Consider the following 12,421-nt stretch of genomic DNA (forward strand, 5'->3'; position numbering starts at 1 on the left):
CTCCACAGTGTTCAGTAGGTTTGCTGGGGCTCCCTTGGACACAGTAGCTGGTGCTAGTGGGTCTCTGGGCCCCTGTGGCCTTGCCTTGGGGTTGGGCGTGTGTCTGGCTGGTCCCTTCCTCACCCCCAACACCCGCCCCCCCCCGTCTGGTTAGGCCACATCTGCAGTGTTGCATTCAATTCTGGTCGCCCCATTACAGGAAGGATGTGGAGGCTTTGGAGAGGGTGCAGAAGAGGTTCACCAGGATGCTGCCTGGATTGGAGGGCATTTGCTATAAGGAGAGGTTGGACAAACTAAGGTTGTTTTCTCTGGAGCGTCGGAGGCTGAAGGGAGAACTGATAGAGGTTTATAAAATTATGAGAGGCACAGATAGGGGAGACAGCCGGTATCTTTATTTTCCTGGCGTAGAAATGTCCAATACCAGAAGCCGTGCATTTAAGGTGAGAGGGGGAAAGTTCAAAGGAGATATGCGGGGCAGGTTTTTTTACACAGAGAACGGTGGGTGCCTGGAATGTGCTGCCAGGGGTGGTGGAGGCAGATACGATAGAGGTGTTTTGGAGGCTCTTAGATAGGCACATGGATGTGCAGGGAATGGAGGGTTATGGACATTGTGCAGGCAGGTGTCATTAGCTTGATTAGTTTGCACCAACATTGTGGGCCGAAGGGCCTGTTCCTGTGCTGTACTGTTCTGTGTTCTCTCTGTCTCTGCCTCACGACTCTCTGCCCTCCATCTCTCTCGCCCTCTGCAGGCCGCTCTCCACCGCGTGTCCTCCAGCCCGGAGGGTGGGAAGGTCTGGGACGAGGAGTCCTTCACAACCGACACCAGCACTGCTCCATGATTGGTCAACCAGAGGCACAGTACAAGTGGGGTGAGTCGCTCTCCTTCCCCTCCCTTCGGGTAGACCACCCACCCCCAACCTCCTCACCCCTTCTCCCCTCACCATCTCCTCCGTGCCAGATGAACCGCCAGCTCCTACCCGCCTGCCCACGTCTCCGGTGGCCCCCGGTGATGGTGACCGGCTGGTCCGTGCCCTCCTGCGCCGTCGGTCACTCTGCTGGCGCTCTTCCTGCAGAGAGCGGCCTCTCAAGTTCAAGTTCAAGTTAAACTTTATTGTCATTCACCCATATGCTGTAAAACACACAGAGGAACGAAATGTCATTTCCCCCAGACTCACACAACAGAGGACATACATGGAACAGAGGACATACAATAAACGCAGACAGAAAAATTGTGCAAGCACAAATTGTGCAAAAAATGGTATATACAGGGTACAAATTTAGTGCAAGGTTAGTGCAAAACCGAGTTGGACAAAGAAAATGCAGCACTCAGTGTATTGCACTAAGTGTATAACATGTTCAGCAGCGGGCAAGTTCTTATACGCCATTGTGCAAACCAGGGCTTTTGACGTGGCATCTGTCTGAAACTGCCTCCAGGGTATTCAGGATCTGTACAGCAGATCAGGAGGAGATAGGAAAGGAACAGAGGGGGGAGCAGGTCACCTGAAGCCGCAGAATCCAGTGTTCACACCGTCGGGTTGTAGACTCCCCAGGGGGAATGCGAGGCACTGATTTGTTGTGAATGGTTGTCAGTCTCCTTATTTGGGGAAGGATGTGTCGGAAGTAGCTCGGAGAAGGTTTTACTGGACCGATATCCCAAGTGGCAGGTTGCCTCATGAGGAAAGGTTGGACAGTCTAGTAGTTCTGGCCTGGATGCTCCGGTGCCGCTTGCCAGACGGCAGTGGGACAGATAGGTTGTGGAAGGGATGAGAGGGGTCATCTGTGATTCTTCATGACTTGCGGGTGCATCGTGTGTTGTAGATGTCCAGGAAGGAGGGAAGAGGTACTCCAACGATCTTCCCAGCTGTGCTCACAATTCTCTGCAGAGTCTCACTTGCTGACCTCCCCACCCTACCCACCCCCCCCAACTCCGAGGAAGGAAGGACAAATCCTGCACCTGGATCCCCAGCAGCAAGGACAGACCCCTCGCCAGGCCTGAACACACAAACCAAAGGCAGAAGTCGGCCACTCGGCCCCTCCACCCTGACCTGACCCTTCATTAAGACCATGGCTGGCACAAGAGGCAACCCACAAACTGCTGGGGGAGCTCAGCGGGTCAGGCAGCATCTGTGGAGGGAGACGAGGCCATCAACACTTCAGACTGGCCAGATGAAGGGTCCCGACTGGAACCGTCGACTGCCCAAGGTCCTGGCAGATCTCATTGTAAGCACAGTCCAGCCCTTCCACTCCCACGCTCGTCAAGAATCCATCCACAGGTGTACAAAATATTAAGAGGAATAGATAGAGTGGACAGCCAGCGCCTCTTTCCCAGGGCACCAATGCTCAATACAAGAGGGCATGGCTTTAAAGTAATGGGTGGGAAGTTCAAGGGAGATATCAGAGGAAGGTTTTTACCAAGAGAGTGGTTGGGGCATGGAATGCGCTGCCTGGGGCGGTGGTGGAGGCAGGTACGTTGGTCAAATTCAAGAGATTACTAGATAGGCATATGGAGGAATTTAAAATAGAGGGATATGTGGGAGGAAGGGGTTAGGTAGTCTTAGGTGAGGTTTAAAGGTCGGCACAACATTGTGGGCTGAAGGGCCTGTATTGTGCTGTACTGTTCTATGTTCACCTCACCCTTCAAGACATTCACAGATCCTGTTTCCCCCGGTGTTAGAGAAAGAGAGTTGCAAAGACTCGCAGCCCTCTGGGAGGGGAAAAACCCACCCACTTCCATGTTAGATGGACAACCATGTATCTTTAAGCAGTGACCCTGGTTTGAGATGATCAGAGAGCATTCTCTCTGTGAAGAATCCTCTTGAAGGATTCCCAAGTGGAGATGACCCCATCAGAAGCTTCTCCTTCCACATCTTGCTTGGATTCGGGCTTCTCTTCATTTGCTCCTTGCTCTGGAGCTTCACTGGGTCCAGCTGCATTTCTAGTACTCCTAATGATTCTGAAAACGGGCTTGGCAACCGATGTACAAAAGGCAGAGAGAAGCCCATGGAAATCCACAGTAAAAGGAGTACTGAGGCAATCTGTGGTGATGAGACCACCAAACTTGTTCAGTAGGAGTAACAGAGGCTATTGCGTCAAGAGCCCACAGAAATCACTCCAGCAGCAGGAGTAACTGAGGCAATCTGTATTGAAGAGACCACTGAACTCACTCCAGTAGAAGTAACAGAGGCTCTAATGGGTCAAGAACCCATGGAAACATTCCATTTTCTGGGTAAACGGTTTCTTGATTTTGTATTCAGCCAGCTGATCTTCAAGTCACTCCTTTCTGCAGTTCTCTGCCTTTAGCTTTCTTAGCCGACAGTTTTTTGATACTGCTGCTTGTGAAAAGCTTCTTCAGTGGACTGTCTTGCTGCCATCCTCCTCCTTTGGCAGCTTATACGTCCATCCTCTGAAGACCCTTTGGCAGCTTATACGTCACAGAGCTATACAGCATGGAAACTGGCCCTTCTGCCCAACTTGTCCAATGTCAATCAATATGTCTATCCAAGCTAGTCCCATTTGCCTGCATTTGGCTTGTATCCCTCGAAACCTTTTCGATCTAGACTTCTATCTTTTAAATGTTGTAACTGAATCTTTATGCCCTTCATGATTTTATAAACCTCTATAAGGTCACCTTTCAGCCCTCTACGTTCCAGGGGAAAAAGTCCCAGCCTAATCAGCCTTTCCTTATAACTCAAGCCCTCCAGTCCCAGTAACATCCTTGTGAATCTTTCCTGCAAATGGTGCATTTCCATGAAGTCCCCTTTCGTTTCTTCTAAGTTCTGGAGGACAAAGTGCAGTCTGTCCAACCTTTCCTCGTGAGGCAACCTGCCCACTTGGGATGTCGGTCCAGTAAAACCTTCTCCGAGCGACTTCCGACACATCCTTCCCCTAATAAGGAGACCGACAGCCGTTCACAGCAAACTAGCACCTCGCATTGCCCCTGGGGAGTGAACACTGAATTCTCCAGTTTCAGGTGACCTGCTCCTCCTGATCTGCCCGGTTCCTCCTGCGCCCACCCCAGCCCCCATTACCCACACACACCCCCCTGGGTCCCCTCTCCCCCCACTGTCCCCATCTGCCCTCCCCACCTCCCTTATTTGGTTCCACCTTCCCCTCCTATCAGACCCCACCATCCGCAGCCCTCTCTCACCTCCACCTACCTCCTCCCGGCCTCTGTCACCGTTCCTACTCTCCCCTCCTCCTCCTGCCGGTCACCCCCCTCACCTGATCCATCTATCACCTGCCAGCTCTTTCTCCGCCCCCTTCCCCCTCACCCCTTTATACCGGCTATTTCCCCTCTACTCTTCCAGTCACGAGCCGAAACGTCGACAGTCCGTTTCCCTCCACAGATGCTGCCTGACCCGCTGGGTGCCTCCAGCAGATTGTTTTTTCTCGCCGTACACAGTCCACTAGCTGTGCTCCAAGCACCGCTCTATGCAACTAAAACATGACCTCCCTCCGATTTGTTCTGCAATAACACTAATATTATTTGCTTTCCTAATGACGCGCTCGTCCTTTTGTGAATCCCACGCCAGGACACCCATATCCCTTTGTTTCTCAGAGGCATCTCACCATCTCACCGTAATGCTTCCTTTTTTTTTCATTTTTCCTGCCAAAATAAACATCCTTTTTGTGCCATGTCCTTGCCCACGCACTTCACCCTGAGGATCTCTTCCCTATGCTCTGGCGCCATCGGCAAATTTAGTGATTGTCCCTTAATCGAGGTCAATCAGGGATCCATACCACACAGAACTTTGGGGCAGTACAGTACAGGAACAGGCCCTTCGGCCCACCGTGTCTGTGCCGAACACGACGCCAAATTAAACTAAATCCCTTCTGCCTGCACGTGATCCGTATCCCTCCGTTCCCGGCATATCAAGTGGCAATCTAAAAACCGCCACGATCGTATCTGCCTCCACCACTCCCTCCAGTACCCGTTCCAGGCACCCACCCGCTGTCTGTGTAAAACAAAACTTGCCCCGCATATCTCCTTTAAATCTTTCCCCTCTCACCTTAAATGCATGCCCTCTAATATTTGACATTTCTACCCTGGGAAAAAGATTCTGGCTGTCTACCCGATCTATGACTCTCATACGTTTATAACTTGGTCTCCCCTCAGCCTCTGCCGCTCCAGAGAAAACAACCCAAGTTTGTCCACCCTCACCTTATAGCTCATAACTTCTAATCCAGGCAGCATCCTGGTGAACCTCTTCTGCACCCTCTCCAAAGCCTCCACATCCCTCCTGTAATGGAGCGACCAGAATTGCACACAATACTCCACGTGACCTAAACCAAAGCTTTATACAGCTGCAACGTGACTTCCTTCCTCTTATACTCAGTGCCGTGACCAACGAAGGCAAGTGTGCCGTACACCTTCTTCACCAACCTATCTACTTGTGTGGCCACTTTCAGGGAGCTGTGGACTTGAGATCTCCTCTGTCCATCGGTGCTCCTAATGGTCCTGTCATTTACTGTATTCCTTCCCGGAACATTTGACCTCCCAAAGTGCAACACCTCACACTCGCCCGGATTAACTCCGTCTGCCACTTCTCCGCCCATATCTGCAACTGATGGATATCCGCTGCATCCTTTGGTGAGCTTCGTCGCTGTCCGCAACACCGCCAATCTTTGAGACGTCTGCAAACTTACCGACCCGCCCGTCCACATTTTCTTTCTTTCTTTTCAATCTTTTTATTAAATTTCAAACTAATAAACATAACAATAGTGATTAGACACACGGTACAGAGACCTGGATTGCAATAATAACAGTTGATATACACACAAACACCTGGACGGTGTACACTGGGTACACACACACACCTGGACGGTGTACACTGGGTACACACACACACCTGGACGGTGTACACTGGGCACACACACACCTGGACGGTGTACACTGGGTACACACACACACCTGGACGGTGTACACTGGGTACACACACACACCTGGACGTGTACACTGGACACACACACACCTGGACGGTGTACACTGGGTACACACACACACCTGGACGGTGTACACTGGACACACACACACCTGGACGGTGTACACTGGGTACACACACACACCTGGACGGTGTACACTGGGCACACACACACACCTGGACTGTGTACACTGGGTACACACACACACACACACACACACACACACACACACACACACACACACATGGACGGTGCACACTGGGCACACACACACCTGGACGGTGTACACTGGGTACACACACACACCTGGACGGTGTACACTGGACACACACACACACACACACACACACACACACACACACATGGACGGTGCACACTGGGCACACACACACCTGGAAGGTGTACACTGGGTACACACACACACCTGGACAGTGTACACTGGGTACACACACACACACCTGGACGGTATATACTGGGTATACACACACACACACACACCTGAACGGTATATACTGGGTACACACACACACACCTGGACGGTATATACTGGGTACACACACACCTGGATGGTGTACACTGGGTACACACACACCTGGACAGTGTACACTGGGTACACACACACCTGGACTGTGGTACATAAGTAATAGGAATGGGACTAGGCCACTTCGGTCCCTCAACCTGCCGCCCCATCCCAACGTCGTGGCTGATCTCCCACGTCACCTCCTCCTGCACCACCCCATGTCCCCTGGTTCCACTCCCACCATGCCCCGTCCGTCCCGTTGCTTGCTCACTCACGCAGCTCACCAGCATCCACGGAACCTCCCGGCAACCTCCTCCCGCTCCGTCTGGTTTCGTCGGCGGACCGGGACACTTTGGTCTCCGCAGGCAGAGCACTGGTGCCGACTGTGAACGGTGGAGCCCCAAGTACGGATCGCTGTGGATCCCCACCACCCACCACCCTCCAACCCACGTTAACCCCACTTCCCCCTCGTCCACCGGCCTCCTGTCTGGCACCTTCTGGAAACCCAAGCACAGGGCAGTGCCCAGGTTTTGTAAAGGGTTCCAGAGAACCGTCCTTGAGCCGATTTATCCGTAATGTCAGAAACATCTCTTTCTGTAGTAACCCATACCGTATGGCTCCACGTGCACTTGCAGTGATCCTTTCATTTCATTGAGAAATCATCCTAACACCCCACCCATAAATAAACCATTGGAATATATACTGTATCCAGTCATTAATAATATTATGGAACACATTATTATTTTTACCAACCTGAAAAATGCTTTCAAAGGGTGTGGGAGAATTTGCATGAAGTTATATTTCCATAAGTCGGGTCACCTGTAACCAGGGGAGACCCTGTACGTTCCATCCACTGGTTCCCCTCCTCTACCTTCCCAGTCACGTCCTTGAGGAACTCCAGTAGATTAGTTAAACGTGACTTCCCTCTCGTAATCCAGGCTGACTCTGCGCACTGCAGTATTCGTTTCTCAGTGTCTTGATGATCGCAACCCTCATTGCATATTCTTGCAACTTCCCCACTTACTCTGGGTAAATCCACATCTGGATGGGATAAACACACCTGGAGGTGATGCACTGTTACTGGCACAGCTGGATGGGGTACATTGCCTGCAGGCACACCTTGCTGAAGCACACTGCACATGTGCACATCTGGGTGAGGTGCACTTTCTATTCACAGCTGGATAATATGGGCTTATATTTGCACACCTGGAGAGGATGCAGTGGAGATGTGCACACCTGGATGGAGTACACACATCTGGACAGGGGTACAGTGGGTGCATGAAAATCTGGGTGGAGGTAACTGGGTGCAATAACATCTGGATAAGGGCAACATAAGTGCACGCACATCCGGATGGGCTACAGTGGGTACATGCACATCTGGATGGGGTATGCAAGATGTCTGCTCATCTGGGTGAGACAGACTGTACAGGGACACGCGGGCAGGGGACACAGTGGATGGGATACACGGGGTGTCTGTACGCGCCTGGGATTCAGGCGCGGAGGCACTTTGAACCCTCGAAACAGCTGGATCTGCCAGTGAGGAAGGTAAACCTGAAAACTTCCAAATGCAAAGCTGCCCCACTCCCGCCCAATCCTGATTGGATGCCAGGCAGCCTCCCACTTCCCCAGAGGCAAGAGGCAGCTCAACTGGGGGAGCCATCGTCAGCATGCCATGTGAGTTGCCCTCCATGTTATCTATCGCCACAGCTGGCTTCAGTGGTCAGTGAGGCTGGCAGGAGTTTACAGTACCCATCCAGGTGCCCAGGAAGTATCCCACTTAGTGTCATGGAATTATACAGCTCAAAACAGGCCTTCGGCCCAACACATCCATACCGACCAAGTACCCTCCTGAGCTAATCCCATTTACCCCTCATTTGGCCCATGTCCCTCTAAACCCTTCCTATCCATGAACCTGTCCAACTGTATATAAAACATTGTAACTGTACCCACCTCAACCACTTCCTCTGGCAGCTCGTTCCACGTACCCACCACCCTCTGTGTGTGGAAATGTTGCCCCTCAGCTCCCTTTTAAATCTTTCCCCTCTCACCTTAAACCTACCCTCTGGTTTTAGACTCAGCTACCTTGGGAAAAGACTCTGACCATCCACCTTATCGATGCCCCTCATGGTTTTATAAACCTCTGGAAGGTCACCCCTCAGCCTCCTTCGCTCCAGGGAAAACAGTCCCAGCCTGTCCAGCCTCTCCTTATAACTCGAACCCCAGTCCTGGCAACATCCCCGTGAATCTTTCTGCACCCCGTATAGTTTGATCACATCTTCCCATAGTGTGGCGACCGGAACTGCACACAGTACTCCAGGTGCGGTCTGTATCAGGAAGGAAGGGCCCGGTCAGTGAACACCCTCCATTCCTCTGCTGAGCAGCAGCCGGCACAAGCATGTAAAATTGGTAATTGGTTTAATATTGTCACATGTACCAAGGTACAGTGAAAACTCTGTTTTGCATGCCATCCATGCAAATCATTTCATCACCATCAGTGCATTGAGGTAATACAAGGGAAAACAATAACAGAACGCAGAATAAAGTGTTACAGTTACAGAGAAAGTGCAGTGCAGGCAGACAGTAAGGTGCAAGGCCACAACGAGGTGGATTGTGAGGTCAAGAATCCATCTAATTGTTCAATAGTCTTACAACAGCGGGATAGAAGCTGTCCTTGAGCCTGGTGGTACATGTTTTCAGGCTTTTGTATCTTCTGCCCAATGGGAGGGGGGAGAAGAGAGAATGTCTGGGGTGGGTGGGGTCTTTGATTATGTCGGCTGCTTTACCGAGGCAGCGGGAAGTGTAGACAGAGTCCATAGGGGGGAGGCTGGTTTCTGTGATGTGCTAAGCTGTGTCCACAACTCTCTGCAGTTTCTTGCAGTCCCGGGCAGAGCAGTTGCCGTATCAAGCTGTGATGCATCCGGAGAGGATGCGTGGAAGGCAATTCAGAAGGTGTTCCCGGATATAGGCTTCAGAAGAGAAGCAGAGGGTACAAGAGCGGGGAAAGTCATGCTGAGCATTTACGAAACACTGCTCCAGCCTCAAGCGGAGCATTGAGTTCCATTCTGTTGCCTCATTCCAGGAAGGATGTAAGGGCGTTGGGGAAGATCCAGAGAAATTCCGGGCAAAAGTTCATGGGATGAGGGTCTGCAGTTACACGGAGACACACGAGACTGCAGATGCCGGAATCTGGAGCTAAAAATCAAACTGCTGGAGGAACTTAGTGCGTCGGGCAGCTTTTGAATTCCTCCAGCTGTTTGTTTCTTGTTTCAGTTACATGGATGGGTTAGAGACGCTGGGAGTGATTTCTTCGGGTAAGGCTGAGGGGAGATTATATTGAAGTGTAGAAGATGATGAAGGGATAGCGAGAGGCTGTTCCCATCGGTGGAGGGGTCAAGGACGAGAGGTCAAGGCATAAAGTCAAGGGGAAAAGAGAATTGAACGAGCTGCCAGAGGAAGTGATTGAGGCGGACACTTACAACAGGGTTGGTATGTCTAACACTGGAGGGCGTGCATTTAAGGTGAGAGGGGGTAAGTTCAAAGGAGATGTGGGAGGCAAGTTTTTACACAGGGAGTAGTGGGTACCTGAATGCGCTGCTTGGGGTGGTGGTGGAGGCAGATATGATAGAGGCGTTTAAAGAGGCTCTTGGATAGACACATGAATGTGCAGAGATTAGAGGGATGGTGCAGTGTGTAGGTAGAAGGGATAAGTTTTAGTGAGGCGTTTAATTACTAGTTTAATTAGTTCAGCACAACATTGTGGGCCTGTTTCTGTGTTGTACTGTTTCTGTCCTTCTAAACCAGTTCAGGATATCACTTTGTCCAACATTAAAAAGGCTTTTGGACAGGTATACGGAGAGGAAAGGTTTGGAGGGATTTGGGCCAAATGCAGGCAAATGGGACTAGCTCAGGTAGGGCAACTTGGTCAGCACTGACGAGTTGGGCCGAAGGGCCTGTTTCCGTGCCGTATAGCTCTATGACACTCGAATTAAGAATGACGTGAGGAACATCTTGTTTCCTCGGTTAGGATCTGGAGCTCACTGTCGACAGGTGTGGTGGGGGCAGGCTCCGTCATGGAATTGGCAAATTTAGTGGAGGAAACTTGCAAGGTAACAGAGAAAGGGCCTGGGGTTGGAATCGGTGTCGATGAGAACAGGCGAAGCTGGAAACACTCAACAGGTCAGGCAGCATCTGTGGGAAGAGAAACAAAGTCAACATTTCAGGTCGAAGACCTCTCTCTTCAGAATTGAAATCGTCCATGTCGCTCTGGCAGAGAGCTAGCACAGATAAGATGGGCTGACCGGCCTCCTCCTATGCTGGAAACCATTCTGTGATTGCGGTTTACGCACAGCAAGCTCCCACAAAAGGCAGCGGAACGACGTGAAATTGGTCCAGAGGGAAATAATGGCCAGGATATTGGGAGTGGGTGAGGGGGCGGGGGAATGGAAGGGAGGGGGAAGAGGAGGGGGTGTAGGGTGATGGCGGGTGCCCACAGCGGGTGCCTGTTAACACGTATCTAATTTTTCTTCCAGATGTGCGAGGGACTCCAGGCCACCGAATCTCCTACAACCAGTTACCTTACGAGCGCCCCATCTGGAACCCCAAATTCTGCGTCATCTCCGGAAACCAGCTTCTTATGTTAGACGAAGAGGAGGTATGATGGGCCAGGTGCAAGGGGCAGTTTGTGGGAGGGGAGGGTGTGGTCCGAGGGGAGGGAGCAAAGGGCAGAGATCCATTGGATCTCAGAACATTCCCCTTCTCATCTGGCTAACTCCTAGCATGACAGGGTTGTCCTATCACCCAGATCTAAGGAGCTTAGATCTACGTTGGGCGGCGCAGTGGGGCAGCGGGTAGACACGTCACCTCGCAACAGAGCGACCCAGGTTCGATCCTGACCTCGGGTGCTGTCTCCGTGGAGTTTGCACGTTCTTCCCGGTGGCTCAGGGTTTCCTCCCACATCCCAAAGACACGCGAATTGGTAGGTTAATTGGCCGCAGTAAATTGTGTGTAGCTGAGGGGTGGAATCTGCGGGGAGTTGATGGGAATGTTGAGAGAATAAAAACGGGATTATTGTAAATGGGTGGTTGGTGACCGGCATGGACTCAATGGGCCGAAGGGCCTGTTTCTGTGCTTCATGACAATCTGTATTGTTTGGAGTTTAGCAGAATGAAGGGTGATCTTATCGAAACATCTCAGATCCCGAGGGGACGACAGGGTAGATGTTGGAATATTTCCATTAGTGGGAAGAAATCTCGAATAAGATAAGGGGCAGTCATTTAAAACTGAGGTGTGCAGGAATTTCTTGCAGGGGGGGTTGAGGGAGAGGAGTGATCCTCTGGAATTCTCTGCCCTGGAAGATTGTGGACACTGGATCACTGGGTTTGAAGGGTCGTGGAACTGTGGGGAACTGGCACAGAGAAAGAGTTCCACGGAGACGCAAGAGATTCCTCAGACGCTGGAATCCGGAGCAACAAACACAAAACGCTGGAGGAACTCAGCGGGTCGGGCAGCATCCACGGAGGGAAATGGACAGTCAACGTTTCGGGCCAAGACCCTTCATCGGGACTGGAGAGGAAGAGGGCAGAAAACCGGAATAAGGAGGTTCTGGGGAGGGAGAGGAGCACACGCAGGCAGGGGATAGGTTGAGTTCAGGTGAGAGGGGGAAGGTAGGTAGGTCGGGGAGGGGGAAGGTGTAAGAAGCTGGGAGGTGATCGGTGGAAGAGGCAAAGGGCTGAAAGAGGAGGAATTCGGTGGGAGAGGGCAGTAGACCGTGGAGTAAAGGGAGGGAGGTGGGGAACCAAAGGAAGGTGGGCAGGTCATGAGGGTGGGGGAGGGGAAAGAGAAGGCATGAGGGGCCACAGGGGTGAGGGAAAACCAAGGGGGGGGGGGGGGGGGGGGGGGGGGGGGGGGGGGAGGGGGGAAAGGGGAAAACAGAGGGAAGTTAGGGAAATCGATGTTGATCCCGACAGGTTGGAGACTCCC

The 12,421-nt window shown here is 51.9% G+C and overlaps 1 protein-coding gene across 1 annotated transcript in view; it reads left to right on the forward strand.

Annotated features, from left to right (window-relative positions):
- LOC127585866 (ras/Rap GTPase-activating protein SynGAP-like) overlaps positions 1 to 12,421 on the forward strand; it is a 469,283-nt gene that overhangs the window by 144,614 nt on the left and 312,248 nt on the right. The window contains 2 exon segments of the mRNA XM_052043571.1: positions 750 to 869; positions 10,972 to 11,093. Of these exon segments, the coding sequence (XP_051899531.1) occupies positions 836 to 869; positions 10,972 to 11,093 (156 nt within the window). The 5' untranslated portion in view covers positions 750 to 835.

The sequence above is a fragment of the Pristis pectinata genome, chromosome 34 (genome assembly GCF_009764475.1).
Source record: "Pristis pectinata isolate sPriPec2 chromosome 34, sPriPec2.1.pri, whole genome shotgun sequence".
NCBI classification, from domain to species: Eukaryota; Metazoa; Chordata; class Chondrichthyes; order Rhinopristiformes; family Pristidae; genus Pristis; species Pristis pectinata.